Genomic DNA, 14,210 nt, shown 5'->3' on the forward strand with positions numbered 1-14,210 from the left:
TTTTAGTAATCGAGGTACTCGAATCATTCGAGGAATTGTTTCAGCCCTACACACACACAAACTCCCATTCTTTCTCATTTCCTGTTGTTATCCAATATCCAGGCAAATCATCCAAATACTTTTGCATCATTCAAAGTTTAACCCCCATCAGACACAGAATGGAATCTGTATAGCATTATCTCCTTACTGCTATCAAAGAGAGAGCAGAACATCCAATATAGTTCATAAAAAAAAGTTTAAGGCATTCTTTGGATCAATATAATAAACTGGTGTTGATGTCGAGCCTCTAATGTTCTGTTGCTGTATCGACTTTAATTGTTGTTTTTTTTTTGTTGGTTTTTCTGTTTCCACTCGTATTTTGCCAACCTTGTCCTCTCTTGTCTTCGTCTCACGCTTCTCTGTCTCTCTCCGTTAGTGCGGCCAAGGCAAAGCCCATCATCTCTGAGCCAGAGATCCATGGCAGCCACCCTTTGGACGGTGTAACAGGATTCCTGCTGCTGATGTCAGAGGGTCTAATAAATGCCCTTGAGTCTGCCCACGGCCCAGAACAGGTCAACCAGGTTAGCAATAACGCTATTGTTCTTTTGTTGGTTCTTTTCGCTCTTCAAGCCTCAGATGAAACGTCTTTTTCACTTTGGCGTTCAAGTCTTTTTTTCCTCTTGTCATCTCAAATGTAGCTATTATTCTTTTTTTAATTGTCTCCCCTCTCCTTCGTAGGAAATTGTAGCCATGGTAGCGGCTGAGCTGGCCCAGCAGACCAGTTTGGAGGCGGTGGCTCAGTCTGTGGTGGAGCGGGTCAAGAGGCTTCACCACGACGTCTTCGTGTCCGGCCGCCAGAGAGCGGCCTTCTGCTCTCGGCACGAGGACATGACCCTGCTCATTCGCACGATCAATTACCCGCTGGCGGACGCCGCGCTCACGCCCACACAAGGTAGAAAGTGTTATTCTCAGAAGGAAAATTCCCGTTCCACCGCATTGGAGAAAATTCTGGGAAGGTTAAAGACTTCTACAACGGCTACAAAACTGTAGTGTTTTCTTTTTATTATTGCCGATTTCCTACTCGCACAATTTAAATACGATGGTTAGCTTTTATTTTTTGCAAACTCAGCTAACAACCTTTTGCTAAATAATATCTTAAGTTTGCCCTATGTAAGGTCTAGACTTTTTTTTTCTCAGTTTTGTTTTTAAATGAGCAAATATAAGGTCTGTTAAAATCAACATTCAGTTTCTTGTATTTGTACTCAGCAGTTCACAAAAAGTTGGGATTTTAATATTGGGGCACATGTATGTGTGTTTGGACCAATCGGTCCAAATCGGTCCAAACACATGTGTTTGGACCAATCGGTCTTGTGTTTGGACTTATCAATTATCGTTACTTATCATAAGAATTTCAGTTAATTGTTGTAACGATAAATTCCAATTAATTATGTTTTAAAAAACAACTGTCTTTACTGTATATTTACTGAATGCTAACGGTCTAATTAGCTGTAGCACGTCTTTTTTTTTCCCTTAGTGTACGAGCAAAACGAGTTACAGCTGCTGTCCGACTTTTAGTTATTTGTACTTTATCTACTCTCATTGGCTGCTTAACACAGTGCAGTGCGTTTCTTTGTCTTAAGGGGAATAACAAATGTCAATGAAGGAAACTAGCTCCAGGCAAACTTGGTTTGAATGCTGTGATAGAAATATTATTGTACTAATGTTTTTTCTCGGTCTCATGGGACGATTACTTGAATGCAGTTACAGTTTAAATCCTGATTCATAATTTATAAAAATGAAAGACTGTCAGCTGCTTTCATTCACTCCTGTTTTAGCCTGCTTCTGTTTGTCATAGTCATGCTTCATAAATACAGGATGCTGCGTTTGGCATGTTCCATCTTTAAGATGAATCAAAACATTCCTTACTGAAGTACATATGTTTGTTATGTCTGAAGAATGTCGTCGTGTTCGCTGCAGAATGTTTCTGAGTTTCAGAGCAGTTTCTTTTCCTGGATCGCTCCGATTGTTACAGTTGTTTTTAGTGTTTAGTTCTGGGCCTTGAGAAAATGAAATCACGACTCTTATCAGTGTTGCCAAGAATAAAAAAGGTTAAAATAACCTTCTCAATTTTTTTTTAACACATTACCAAGAAGCAACTTTTCACTGAAATCGCACGCTGTTCATCACTGTTTAATTGTATGGAAATATTTTTGAGAAAATGTTAAAATATTATGTCCCATTTCCATGTTTAAGCAACCCATCAACACTTTTAAACGGAGTGGAAAATATGAATAACTGGGACGTTTTGCCACAGATTTTAACATCTTCTCCTGCACCTCTTCCAGGCGGGCGAATTTATCCAGTTTCGGTACCGTACTCCAACAGCCAGAGCACCAGTAAAACTAGCGTGACCCTCTCACTGGTAATGCCGTCTCAAAGCACCCTGACCAACGGGACTAACACCGCCTCCACCCTGGAGGAAGGCACCCCCACACCGGGGTAAGCTTGGCTTTTTTAACTCCCTGCTGACTTTCTCCTTCCGTTGCCATTTGTTTTTCCCTTCTTCTCAAACGCCGCTGTTTTGTTTTCCTTGCTCAACCTTTGTCTTTCTTTCTTTGTTTCTGCGGTTGTGGGCGAGTTTATTTTAAGTGTATTTTAAATAAGCAAGATTAGACTTCCTCATTCTTCTTCTGCTGTATTTATTTTAAGGTGCGCTTGATTTTCACTCCCCTGCCTCCAGCCTCCGCGGCTGTGTTTGTTTACATTTAGGTAAAGTTTTTACTTCCTCACACTTGCGCTGTGGGTTGATCTGGGTAGCTTATCCTTTTGCAGCTGAAAACGGGTATTGTAATATTTAATAATACTCCTACACATAGCATATGTCAAACACAATAGTTTTAGATGTGTTAAAGTACTCAAATTCACTGTAGTTGACAAAGGACTTGCTGTTATTTCAGGGAAAGGAGGTTCTGCAAAATATTGATGCAGGTGAGCTGATTACAAGTAGTTTTTTAAAATAAATTTGCAAAAAAAAAAAAAAAACCTGCATAAAGTTGGTTAAAAAAAAATAACCCTGAATTTTGCATTGCATTGTATAGACTAGTGCTTCTTAATGAGTGGTACCGCCCCCTGCAGAGCAAGTAGAGGAGGACAAAAGGTGTTAGCAGGCTTTAAAATGTCTTAAATTCATTTTTTTTTTTAAATTAAGTTATCCATTAATATGTTAATGACAGGTCTTAAATTTTGTCGTGGCAGGATTATTTCATTTGATATAGTCTATGTAGTTTTTCAGTTTTTTTCTCATGGGACTTTTCTGTGAAGTATATCACATGCAAACATCTTCATCTGTGACTTGAGGCGGTTGCAGCTACCGATATAGCTGCTAATATACCCCTGCTAGCTAGCTAGCATTTTTGCGTCAATCATGTGCAAATTTATCGCCAGCTGGGGGAGCGACAATCATCTTCACCATCGGCTCACTTCTGTGGCCAAACATGGCAGTCAAGCACCAGTCTGACCTATTTAAGACTTTTATTGCAACAAAGTTGTTGCTACGCAGGGAACTACAGCTGAGAAAGACAAGAAAAAAAGCTGTAGATGCAGCTATGATGACAAATAGGAAAAAGATGAGGGATAACAAGATTTTTTTGTTATTTTCACAAATAGTAGCATTTCTGTCACAATATGGGTATTAAACTTCATTCATAATGGTCTTAAAAAGTCTTAATTTTGAGTTGGTGAAACCTGCTGTCACCTTGTTAGAAAAGGAGAGCGCTGCCATTCTTCATTTGTTTACAGTTTACACCAAATATGCACAACAATACCAGTTTAAACTTTGAACTACTTGCGAAAAACCATGAAATACTTAGTTTAATTGCAGGACATGTAATGTCAACATAGCAACTTGCATTAAAAAGTGTTTTAATGTGTGTTTGAATGCTGGATACTATCAGGGGAAGTCCGACATGGAACATCTTATCTTGTAAATATATAACCACCGAGATAACAATTTGCTCACAATGTATTAACCCAGTTAAGAGAAGGTAAGTTCATGAAAGAGAGCATTCATATTTCAAAGTTTACACAGTAAATACCATGAGGGTGACGTATCCTGACGTCCTGCTCTCCTGAAGGCAGCACACTACAAGAAGCTGACAGAAGCGCTGAAAGGAAGAAAAGTTACCATCAATACAGCTGCAGTGCCATGAACGTTTAAATGTGGAGCAGAGTTTAAACTGGTGGTGTACATTTTTGATGTGGTCCTTTTTTGCAAGACCGACAAGCAGCATATGAGAAAATGGCACAGAAGAACAAGAAGGAAGATCAAGCAGGAAGCAGCTGCTTGACAGAACCCTTTAGTTAGGAAACAAGAAAAACTCAAAACTTCCAAGGTTTCGGTTTGTGTCCAGTGCCATTTGTGGCAATCTGCGTCTTGATATGCTAACTCCTTTCTAAATTAGCTTGCAGATTAACAGCAATTTCTCTCCAAACTGTTCTTCCTGCGTATAATTTAGCTCTGACTGCGATTCACTTCCCTCATACGCAAAGTATGACAGCTGTTCTTCACTTTCATAATCACTAATTTTTCCTGTCTGCTGCTGTTGCGTTGGGATTAAACTGGAACTGTGACTCATGGCAGACTGTTGTGCTGCAGGAAACCTCAGCACAGGCAGAGTCACTCTGTAAACAAGCTTATGCAAAATTGAGATTATTCTGATCACCTTCTACTTCAAGTGAGGCGTTTGAGTCATCAAAACTCAAAACTAACTTTAAAAAAAAACACTTGGAGAATATTTAAGACTTGCCTCTTTCAATTTCAGTTTCTGATGCAGCGCAAAACACTACGTCAGGATATGAGATGAGAAGTATTAAATTGGTTTTTAGTTTATTTAATTTTAGATCAGCATTTTAAAATGGAATTTATCTGCGGCAGCGGCTGTATTTATTGTAATAATTAGAAGTGCGAGTTATCGACTGAGTTAATCTAAAGTTAACTAATCATTCCGATCGACTAATGAGTAATTGATAAGTGGCCATCTTATTTAAAACCTGGGTTTTCTCTTGTATCAACAGAAGCGACCGGTTTTTCACAAGATAAAGGGGCTACATTATTCATGAGGTGAAATTAAATTTAAAAAAACGAGTAAATTTAAAGATTATTTTGTGTCAGCTGTATTAAATACTGTGGCTCACGTTATTTAGCTCAGATGTATTTATAAACCATACCAAATCAGTAACCAGTTAGGTTGCCGAATAGAAAAATAAGATATGAAAATAATAAAGCATGTGAAACACGTAATCCTCCTTGAACAGAGAGATAGACAGAAGTTCAGCTATTAAGGTAATAAGTCAAAGAGCTTGTTGAGTGTTTATATTTCAAAGCAGAACGGCATAAAGTGCATTTCCAACCCTCGCGAGGCCCTGTTGCGATCGTTTCTTTTCCCGTTCTTCTATGTCACCGCCATCTTGAGTCCTATATTAAGTGGCTCCGTTTCGAGTAAAGATGACCAGCGGCGCCCTCTGCTGGATGGCGGTCAAACTACAACACTAAAAAGAGGTCTAAGCTAATCAATTGGAAATAATTTGAAACTAGAAATTAGTGGATAATTGCGATGTGATTAATTGTTTGCATCCCTATTAATTATATATGTTTTACCTGACAGGATAAGTGTTTGCCAGCCTCTTTACTGTTCAGTCTCTTGTATAACTGACTGTAGCTAATGATAAGTAGCACTTGAATATGGCTGCTGTCTGTGCAAATCGTCTTTATTTAGTCCCCCTGAGGGATAACTATCCAGGTCCTCCTCCTTTGTGAGTTCCAGTCTCTCTCTCTCTTGCTGTTTGACTCACATCTCTGTTTGTCTTTTTTTTTTAACTGGCCTGGCTTGTCGTTCTCCGTCCTGCGTCCTACTCTCCATCTTTGCCTGTCATTTTTCCACTATGCCGTTAGCATGCTGAACCCGACCGCGAGCCATGCCTCTGTTGACATCCTGCAGCCTATAATTGAACTCCCCCTTCCCAAACCCCCTCCGTCCCCTCTCCCTCTCCCTATCTCCGACTCTTCTCTCTCCACCACTCCCCGGACTCCCCTCCCTCTCTCCACCTCTCTGTTTTGTCTCTCCACTCGTGACATGGACCTCTTTCCCCCGTTCTCCTCGTCTATCCCAATCCTCATACCTGCCATCTCCTCTTCCTCCTCCACTGTTCCCCACCACTCAACTTTCTCTTCCTCCTCGCCCCCCTCCTCCTCTTCTCATCCCAGCAGCCAGAGCCCTACAGCCACCCTGCAGTCCACCAACACCCAAACACAGAGCTCCAGCTCCAGCTCGGGGGATGGAAGCCTGTTTCGTCAGAGAGGGAGCCAAGCAGTGCAGCCCGACGAGACCGGCAGGGTCCCGCCCTACGTGGACTTTAGTCAGTTCTACCGACTTTGGGGAGGGGACAACAGCGACAGCCAAAGCACACAGGGAGGCCTTGGACCCCAGTAAGGAGGAAGGTCTGAAGGAGGGGCATGAACTACAAGGAGAAATGTTGTTTATGTTTTGTTTTGTTTTTTTGTTTTTTTTATCAAACTTGTGGAATTACGAACAATATGTACTGCAAAAGAGACTTTGTGAGCGTGAGTTGGAAGGAACCGGGGCTTTCTATTATTTCTTCAATGAAAACTGTGAGGAAGTGGCGTCACACCACACCCCAATTAATGTTTGCTTCTCTTCGAAACATAAACAGTCACAACTCGATTATAGTAATCCAGATTGGTGAAGTTCCTGTTGAAGGGAACTCCAGGACCTGGACAAGGATGTTTTATTCAAGGCCTTAAACTGTAACTAATGAATGAATGAATGAAAGCATCTGAAAGTACATTTTTTATTTGCTGTCCAAATATATATATATATATATATATATATATATTCTCCAGATAATTTAAGGACTTGTCTGTGATTTTTTTTTCTATGCACATTTTTCCCATCATTATATTCCATTTATTTTGACTTGTAGTGGGACTTGATTCAGATTTGTAATCAAGTTAATCCAAAACTGTATGTCGACAACAACAAGCAACATTTTTCATTCAAAACCCTCTTTGCTGCTAAATTATTAAATACGCTTGGATAGCATCACTATCGTCACTAACTCATTTTAACACAAGTTAAACACAACGATAGACTTCTCCAGCGTCCCATCAGATTATTTTTGTGAAGCAAGAATGTGTTTTTTTGGGACCAAGATAAGCAGTTTTGATGTCTGCTGCCTGTGTTTGCGAACGTCACTTACAGGCATCCCGGAAACACGCGAATACAGAATAAACACGCGAATACAAAGGTTCCAGCCAGAACCTTTGTATGTTAAAGAAAAACTAATAAGTTAATTAACCTGTTAAACTGTTTTTAACGAATCAAAATCTATGCAGTTCATCGAAATGAATACATTAAAGTTCCAGCCATAATTCTGAACGCTAAAAAAGGGCTCCAAATGTCAGTTATTTCAAACACTGTCATAGATTATAATAAATGTATCTGTAGGGATTCAATTTTGCAACCGTATTAAATAAAAAAATAATTCAGTGATCATCTTCAGTCACTGTAGCATTTATTTACATAGGTAACTTACATTGCAAATCCACCTCAGACCAATCTCACAGATTTTTAATGAATATGTCTGGCATCATGTGCTCCTTTGCACAATGTTAAAGTAATTTTATTGTTTCTATAAATGCATTTGGTGACACCTTATTTGAATAAGGCATTTTACTTTGCATGTACAGAAAAGGTTACATACTTTCATATTATAAGCAATACCTTAAATCATGTAATGTAGCAGCAGCTCTTTTGGCTCTGTGTAGCTCTACCCAAATCCTTGTGGTCAGACTTTTGGAGAGGAAGGCTCTCTGTTCCTTTTCATACAGTACTGCGTCAGACTTCCTGCTCTCAACACCTTCACACACTTAGATATGTCAAGTTAAAAAAAAACACATAGACAGATGTGTCATTTTAAACTTTTTCTGACCTCTTGTCCAAAACGGCTGAAGAATGTCTCAACAACTTAAAAGTATTTTTTTTTATCTAAATAATAATTAAAAAAAAAAAAAAAGTCAGACAACAACTTTAGGTGGCTGAGCCAATTTTTTTTTTTTTTTACATTCCCCAGCAGAACCACTAAAGGGACCATTTGGCCAACATTCTGGCACTTTGTGACACTTGACCTTATTTCTGGGAGCAGACTAGAAAACCAGCAACATTTGATTAAGATATTTCTGTGACTGCTCATTCCATCAGAATACAACAAGAAATACTTTTAAAAAATTCTGGTTTCGTTTGTGTGAGGGTGTTTACATTTGTAAGACTGGAAAAACCCCCGACGTGAACACACCATGTGTTTGTGACATTTCTGTACTTGCTGGGCGTCTCGCCTTCGCGTGCAGCATGTTTGGATCGGTCCGCACCTCGCTCGTGCATCTCAGTGCAGCTCTCTCTCTACAGTGGGTCGGGGGGCTCTTTGTGTTGAAGACGGCCTTACAAACACATGTTTTGAGTTACTGGCCATATGTCACCAAGCAAAGCTTCAAAACACATTCTGCACATGTTACAGAAAAGGGGATTTGGCGGCAGCACAGTCGAATTTCTGGAACTGCAGTCAACGTGAAAATGGTTGATCAAGGCGAGGGGGAGGGGCAGGGGGGAACAGCCTTGTTTGTTTGATAAATCAATTTTCTGCCCACAGCCACCATCTGCAGTCCATGTTTTTAAGAAATGTGGACAGTTTAATAGGAATAATTTTAGGATATAAAGTTTAAATTTGTATCCCTAAATATGAATTGTTTTTTTTTTTATCATTTTTTTAAATAAACATTAATAAAATCTGCTGCAAGGATGAACGAACCTTCATATATCTGAGTGGAGTTTAGTCATTTCTAAACTTCTCTATTTAACCCCATATTCTTAGAACTCGGCCTAAAACGTTTGAACATGGAAACGGTTCTAATAGAAATATTTACATTTCAATATAGAATTTCAGCCATTTATTTATGTAGGTGTGACGGTGGTAAGGGTGCAGCATTTATCTTCCAAACAGAGAAGAAGTTATTCAGGTTATTCAGCTGCGCATGACAAACCAGAAACCCCCACCGCACAGACCTGAGCAACACCTCTAATCTCTAGAACCTGTTCATGCAAAGCGTCAGCAAACATGAAACTCTTTGCAAGAGAGACGTTAGATTCTGATCTGAAAAATAAATAGAAGGGGAAAAAATGGTAGATACAAAAAAACATGAGTTCATTTTCTTCTAAAAAAAAAAAAAAACAAACTTCAGCTTGTACCTCTCATTTCTAAGCTACACACACTGGAGAGTTTCTAACTTCCACCCTGTAAGGCGTTGCTTTCATTTTCAGAATAAAAACGTAAGCTGAAGCGTAAAATATAATTTCTTTAAAGATGAAATATAACAAAATCAACGCTGAGATCAACGCTGTCTCTCTCTGCCTTTTCTTCTTTTTATTGCAGCGTTTATTTCCTGTTAAAGAGTTACCAGCCGCTCAGTGGATATTTCTCCATGTGGGCGTGTTTGAGCTGTAATGCTGAAGTGCAATATTAACTCAAGTCTTACTATAACTACAGGGTTTTTTTTTTTTTTTTTTTTTTTTTTTACCAGCAACACGTCCACCTTGTTCTTTACACGTCTGTAATCAGAGTACTTCACTTTTTCTGCAAGGCAAAGAGAAAACGTTGACAGCAGTTCGACTGGAATCAAAGCCAGTTCAGGATGTGGTAAATATTATGTTTTACTAAGATCCTCTATCTTCTACATCTGTTTGTTTGTCTTTTTTATCATTTTCTGGTTGTGAAATAATTTGGTTGCTCTTTTTGCGTCTTGCTCGTTCTAAGGTCTGCAGCTCTTAAATCTAGTTATGGTGACAGAAAAGAGGCAACAGATTGATGCGAATCATCAGTAAATTGTTGAATACATGCTCATCCTGTCATCTTTTCGAATGGCCTGAGTGTGCAAATTTTTAATATTTGTTACCTTGCTTGTGAAGCTCCCATTTACCTATTCAGGTAAAACAATGGGGACTGACCCAAGTGCCTTAGGTTGACAACCATAAGCTCACCACACCTAACAATAAGATGTTTGACTTAATGTAAGGAGAAAACTTTCTTTCCATTACATGTTTTGTGAATACATCGTGTTCATAAACAATGCAGCTTTGTATCAGAAAGAACATTAAAACCGTAAACAGCTGCAGGTCTCTTAAACGAAAAGCAGTAATGGCCAGTCAGCAGTAATCGGTAACCTTTGACAACACTCACAGATCTGCCGGTCATAAAAACCGTCTTCCTGCTTCTGTCCAAAAAGGTTAATATGAATCCACCTACACGCTTGTCTTCCAGTCTAAAGCAACCACTTCGGGTTTTCACCAACATGGTGAGCGAAATGAATGATCGTTGCCTCTCGCGCTACTTTTCCGCCTTAGTTTGGATTAGAAACAGGAATTAAAATTTTCTCCCACATATTCAGATGTTTCTTCAGGTCAGTCTGTCCTCGTTTCATCAGCTTTATGATTTACTTTATCTTGTTTTAGTTTCCCTGAACCTTGATCAAAGTGTCTCTTGTGTTTGATGGCATAATCTATCACTTGGCAGCCAACCCTGACATGATTGGTTGTTGTGATGCAGTTCCCCTCCAAAACAGTTGGTGGCACCAGTGGTATATGCTTACACTTCATATATTTTAAAAATATTGCCATATATTTATTCAGTTTAAGAAAATACACTCTATTTTTAATTAATTCTTTGGAAAATACAGATGTTGTGCTCCAAAGTGACTGAGGTGATGATCAGTTGTTGACCACCCCAACATGAAAACTGGTTTCCGGGCGATAAAAATGTCTTTTCTTTCCCCTTAGAATTCATTTATATGTTGATCACTGAAACTGTCCTGATTGTTTACCATCTGCCAGACTTAAAAAGCATCTGCTGTGTTTGGCTAGCTCTGAACCTAAGCTGTAGGAGCCACCGGTTGATGGAAAAACTAAAAGAAAACTGAGTCTAACCATCCAAGTGGATGCCACTGACAGGCTGACATCAATATTTGATAAAGACGAGAAGCAGCATGATATGTGGGGCTGCTGCATCTCCCTTTATGGTTACTGATTGCTCAGAGGGAAAACAAACACAGCCTTTGAGGATGAGGATCCCAGACCGATACGAGGGATGTTACACTCCGGGAGGCGCAGCAGCCAGCTGGATTAGCCGTAACAAGACAAGGTGTTGCGAGCTTCGCTGATGCCGAGTCTCACTGAAAAGGCAATGAGTCATAAGCCCCACGTAGTGGCCAAATAAAAGGCACCTGGGCCTTTGTTCACTCCACTCAAAAGTTTCAGTGAAACATGATGAAGTATTATTGCAACAGTTACAAAAAAAATAAAAATAAAATAAAGCCTTGCCATATGGGTTTCATGAGATGCAGGCATCCAAAGTCCACACAGTTCCTCCAACAGCTCCTTCAGGGAAAATGTTAGTCAGGTAAAAAGAAAAAAAAGTTGGATGAAACATGTTTCCATGGAGCTGGAAACAGAACCACACCTGTGTGTCCGGATGAATTTTTCTGAAATGATCTAAACTGAGCCAACTTAAATATGTGAGTTTTATTAATATTTTAAGAAAAGAATTTATGATCTTTATTTTTTGTCCTCCAAGCAATCCATCTTTGTACCAAGAGCTTTGCAAACGTATCCGCATTTTGCTTAAACTTTTTTAAAAAAATTTAATATCTTCGTTCTTCCGACCAACACAAAGTAGTATATAATTATGAAGCAGAAGGATTTGTGGAGAGTTTTTTTTTCTTTACAAATAAAACTGTAACGCATATGGCATGAATTTATGTTCAGTCCCCCAGAGTCAATGCTTTGTAGGACTACCTGCACTGCAGTTTGTTTTAGGAATGCCCAAACCAGATTTGACTGAAATTGAGAGCATATGATATGATATGGAAGTTCTCAGTTGACCAAAAAAGCCTGACCACAGAGTTATCGATTTTCAGCTAGTCATCTCGCCAACTGCTAGGTCTTGTTGCGGTTTACACCAGCCAGTCATCAAAACAGTTTGTTGTCAATCAAATTGTTTTCTCGCAATACCTGGCTAAGCTTGGCTTGTACCACCCTAGAGGTGGTACAATACATACCACCTCGGGGTACGAAAACGGGGAAGAAACCGCAAAGAATCTGCTAATGGAGACGAAGCTGTTTGGGGCTGACTGGAAATGAACCAGTTAAAGCCATGCTCTTGGAGATAAAGCTCTAAGGGGCGGTATTATGTATTTTCAAGACACACTACCATTTTGTATCAATTATTTCAAGTAACTATGTTACCTATGAAAATGCTGTCAAATAACTCAAAATATAACTTAAAAGAAATTTGACTTCCTAATTTAAATGTCTTGAAATTGGGTTTCTGTCACTCTAAGGAAATCGATCAGTGTGGCTCTGATCTCAATTTGCCTTTGTTTTTGTTTTATTTTATTTTATTTTTCAGTCTTGTTTTTGCACAAAAAAAACTCATGCACAGTTGGATGCATGCAGCGGCCCTTGTCAAAGCATCTTTGAGGAATTGACACTTTCCAACAGAAGCCTCTCTGTACACCCCCATCCAGCCTCTCTCTCTCTCTCTCTCTCTCACTCACTTCCTCTCTCTGTCTCTCATATTTCAAAATGTAGATGTCTCATGATTTGCGGCCTCCCAGTCCTTCTACCCGCTGATAAAGCAGCATAAAACAGGGAGGAGCTCTCTGATCGTGGGGCTCCTCCTTCCCGTTCTCTCCCGTTTTCTTCCACTTGTCCCTCCTCCCCCCCGTCACCTCTCACACCCCCCTTCAAGCACTCGTCTCCACCTCCTCCTTCTCCTAGCAGCCTGGTGTGTAAGGAAGAGAGATGAAAAACCTGTAAAAAAAATAAAAATAAATAAATAAAATAGGCGAGTAGGGATTGGCTTTTTTTTCCAGTTTCTTGGGATCAGAACAGGCGTCACGGCGGGTGCAGGGGGCAGCGCGCGGAGTACGGAAGGGAGGAGGCGACAGCGGAGCGTAAACACGACAGAAAACGGGCGAATAGAGCGGCGAACAGCGGTGACCCCCCACCACCACCGACACCATCACCTTCTCATCTCCATCCCGTTCGTTTTTTACGCTGTTTGACTCGGCGGCTCCGCTCGCGAGAGTAGCTTCTTGTTAGCTCCGGGTTTTTGCGGAATAAACATCGGAGGCAGAAATAAGGAGGCTGTGCACGAGCGCCAGCAGCAGCAGCGGAACGAACCGACAGGATTCTCCGCGAGCTCAGGACGCTTCCGCGGCGGATAAAACCCCAGAAAGGAGAGTCGGGAGAGGCAAAGAGGATTGTAGCTGCTGAGAAGGAGCGGAGCGGAGATCTCCCCCCACCCCTCCACCGACCCCCCGGTTCTTCCCTCCGAGTCTCCAGCATCACCAATGCGATGGCATAGCGGCTCCTGCAGCAATACCGAAAGGCTCGAGTCAGATCGGCGCTGCTCGTCTCCACCATGAACCTCTGAAAAGACATCCGACACGGGCACAGATGGGTAAGAGGAGATACTCTCCTTATGAGTGTTTTTTTTTTTTTTTTTTAATAGGAGTATTCAGACAGGGTGGGGGTGTGGATGTGGATCAGGACTGCTTTTGGCGACGTTAACACTGTTCGTCTGGAATTGAACAGGGTACGGTGTTTATGATGCTGATGGGAGTTGTACCAGTCAAATGTAGTGGAACCTGGGTAGAAGTAACCACAAGCTTTTAGAGCTCGTAGCGGGGTTTATGGCTCCCATTTAAAATCATCTGCTGGGTTTAGTTTTGTGCAGATGTGAAGCCGGTGAGAAACATAAGCAACTGCTATAAGACCTCCAGGCCAGCAGGAGGCCCTCGGGATGTCTCAGAAACTCCATAAACGGCATGTTCTATTTTTATGCTTAGAAAATCAACAAGGCCATTAAGCAGTTCAGGATTGCTTCCTATAAAATAAAAATAAATTAAGTGGTATAGCATATTTTTAACCCCCTCCAGTGGTTTGTATGTTATTAAACCAGAGGCTACAAAAAGGTATACCTTCTATTTGTGAACTGGTTCATTCAGCGTTTGATGGCATGAAATTAGTAATTAATGCACAACAATTAATACCCTAACAATACCCTAATGCAGTGGTCCCCAACCTTTTTATTACCACGGACCGGTC

At 40.4% G+C, this 14,210-nt stretch overlaps 2 protein-coding genes across 7 annotated transcripts in view; both read left to right on the forward strand.

Annotated features, from left to right (window-relative positions):
* Positions 1 to 6,838, forward strand: part of tab1 (TGF-beta activated kinase 1/MAP3K7 binding protein 1) — a 20,636-nt gene extending 13,798 nt beyond the window's left edge. For 2 of the 5 annotated variants that reach the window (XM_015042157.1, XM_015042160.1), the window contains exons 8-11: positions 416 to 560; positions 718 to 931; positions 2,325 to 2,478; positions 6,242 to 6,838. In XM_015042157.1, coding sequence (XP_014897643.1) covers positions 416 to 560; positions 718 to 931; positions 2,325 to 2,478; positions 6,242 to 6,467 — 739 coding nt within the window. In that variant the 3' untranslated portion in view covers positions 6,468 to 6,838. Of the gene's footprint in view, positions 1 to 415; positions 561 to 717; positions 935 to 2,324; positions 2,479 to 6,241 lie in introns of all 5 variants that reach the window. The other 3 variants (XM_015042156.1, XM_015042158.1, XM_015042159.1) reach the window with 3 other exon arrangements.
* A 6,018-nt stretch (positions 6,839 to 12,856) lies between these two features.
* mgat3b (beta-1,4-mannosyl-glycoprotein 4-beta-N-acetylglucosaminyltransferase b) overlaps positions 12,857 to 14,210 on the forward strand; it is a 55,609-nt gene continuing 54,255 nt past the window's right edge. Inside the window, exon 1 of one of the 2 annotated variants that reach the window (XM_015042153.1) lies at positions 12,857 to 13,563. The gene's annotated coding sequence lies outside the window, so the exon portion shown is untranslated. The remainder of the gene's footprint in view (positions 13,564 to 14,210) is intronic. The other variant, XM_015042155.1, reaches the window with a different exon arrangement.

Source organism: Poecilia latipinna, unplaced genomic scaffold (genome assembly GCF_001443285.1).
Source record: "Poecilia latipinna isolate Pla-1442-1.1 unplaced genomic scaffold, P_latipinna-1.0 Scaffold579, whole genome shotgun sequence".
NCBI classification, from domain to species: Eukaryota; Metazoa; Chordata; class Actinopteri; order Cyprinodontiformes; family Poeciliidae; genus Poecilia; species Poecilia latipinna.